This window comes from Centruroides sculpturatus, unplaced genomic scaffold (assembly GCF_000671375.1).
Source record: "Centruroides sculpturatus isolate CEXI.00-Female unplaced genomic scaffold, Cexi_2.0 scaffold3413, whole genome shotgun sequence".
NCBI lineage: Eukaryota > Metazoa > Arthropoda > Arachnida > Scorpiones > Buthidae > Centruroides > Centruroides sculpturatus.
In genome coordinates, this window is record NW_019387501.1 from 1,066 (window position 1) to 2,492 (window position 1,427).

The 1,427-nt window shown below is 25.7% G+C and overlaps 1 protein-coding gene across 1 annotated transcript; it reads left to right on the forward strand.

The window, feature by feature from the left end:
* Window positions 1-229: 229 nt before the first annotated feature.
* LOC111616460 (protein retinal degeneration B-like) lies at window positions 230-951 on the forward strand. The gene is made up of 2 exons (XM_023357867.1): window positions 230-549; window positions 630-951. Exons 1-2 carry the CDS (start codon window positions 472-474, stop codon window positions 780-782), a joined length of 231 nt encoding a protein of 76 aa, XP_023213635.1. The 5' UTR covers window positions 230-471; the 3' UTR covers window positions 783-951.
* The last annotated feature ends 476 nt before the right edge of the window (window positions 952-1,427 follow it).

A 1,427-nucleotide genomic window follows, 5' to 3' on the forward strand; every position in this document is an offset into this window, starting at 1 on the left:
ATGTTCCTTCAAGAATCCTTTTAAGGATTAGAAACTGTTTGTTTTTTCTTGTAACCTGAAGCAGACCTTGAGTGAGGCTGAAACCAAAGTTTAAGCAGTACTGGAAAGTAAAGGTTAAATGAGTGAGTATGAGATTATTATTTATATATATTATAAAAGAAAAATTTACATCTATTCTATCTGAAATATTACTTAAATTTATATATTTTAATTTTTTATTTTCAGGTTTCATTTCCTTTTTGTAATATTTTCTTCTAATATTTTTTATGACATCTCTAGTCATCTGTATCAAGAATGTTACCAAAGATTACAAGTATTATATTTACTAATTTTTACAGTGGCTAATCTAGTCTGTTAGTTGCAATATGAATCTTTCTGATTCTGTAGTCAAGTTATATTTTTTGCTTTTAAGACTTCATTGAAAGTGTTAACTCAGAAATATAACAGCATAATTAAAGTCATTGATTAATCATGTTGATCAAAGAATATCGTATTCCTTTACCACTAACAGTGGAAGAATACCGGATTGCTCAATTGTATATGATAGCTGTAAGTAAAATTATTCTGTAAATAATTTCAAAATCCTATGTTTTAGATATTAATTAGGTGGTAATTTTAAAAATTTTCAGAAAAAAAGCAGGGAAGAATCAAAAGGCGCTGGTAGCGGAGTTGAAATTCTAGTAAATGAACCATATACTGATGGTCCTGGTGGAAGTGGTCAATATACTCACAAATTTTATCATATTGGCAGTCATCTTCCTGGTGAGTACATTATGTTTTAAATTTGAGAGATTTTATAATAACTTTGAAAATACAACTTGCTTTAATTTTATAAAAATAATTTAATTCAGTTAACTATTTTAATCCATAATTGGATAACTTGAATTTAGTAGATTGTATTTTTATTCATCATAGATATTAACATTGCATTGTATGCATTACATATATTAATAAGAAATTTTAAGATACAGACATTGATTGCTATTGATCTGTATATGTATATATTGGGGACCTTTTCTTAGAGGATCTGACAAATTTGATGTTGGAACCTCAAAGAAAAGGTCAATGTCAAATGTATATTGTATTTGTGATTTTTAATATCATGTCGGTTTTTAAATTGTTAACCATCTGTTTGTTGTTGGAATATTAAAAAGTATTTGAATTGACCCAGAATTATNATAATTTAATAATTTACAATAATTAAAAAAAAAATGAATAATTATACTTAATCTAAATAACTGTATGGCATGTCTTGTATAAACATTCTATCCAAATTATATTTCATTAATTCTTTAAAAATTTAGCATTTCAACAACAGTTTCATACATACACAACATATCAATACCAGCACACTTGAAATTAAGAAATATTTACTAACATTTTCATCTGTTTATAATAGACGGCATATAACACAGAATAAAATGGCT

Excerpts from the sequence above, each read along its gene's own strand:
- LOC111616460 (XM_023357867.1), top strand. The coding sequence starts at position 472 with ATGTTGATCAAAGAATATCGTATTCCTTTACCACTAACAGTGGAAGAA. Across the intron at positions 550-629 it reads CTCAATTGTATATGATAGCT|AAAAAAAGCAGGGAAGAATC; the intron begins GTAAGTAAAATT and ends AAAAATTTTCAG.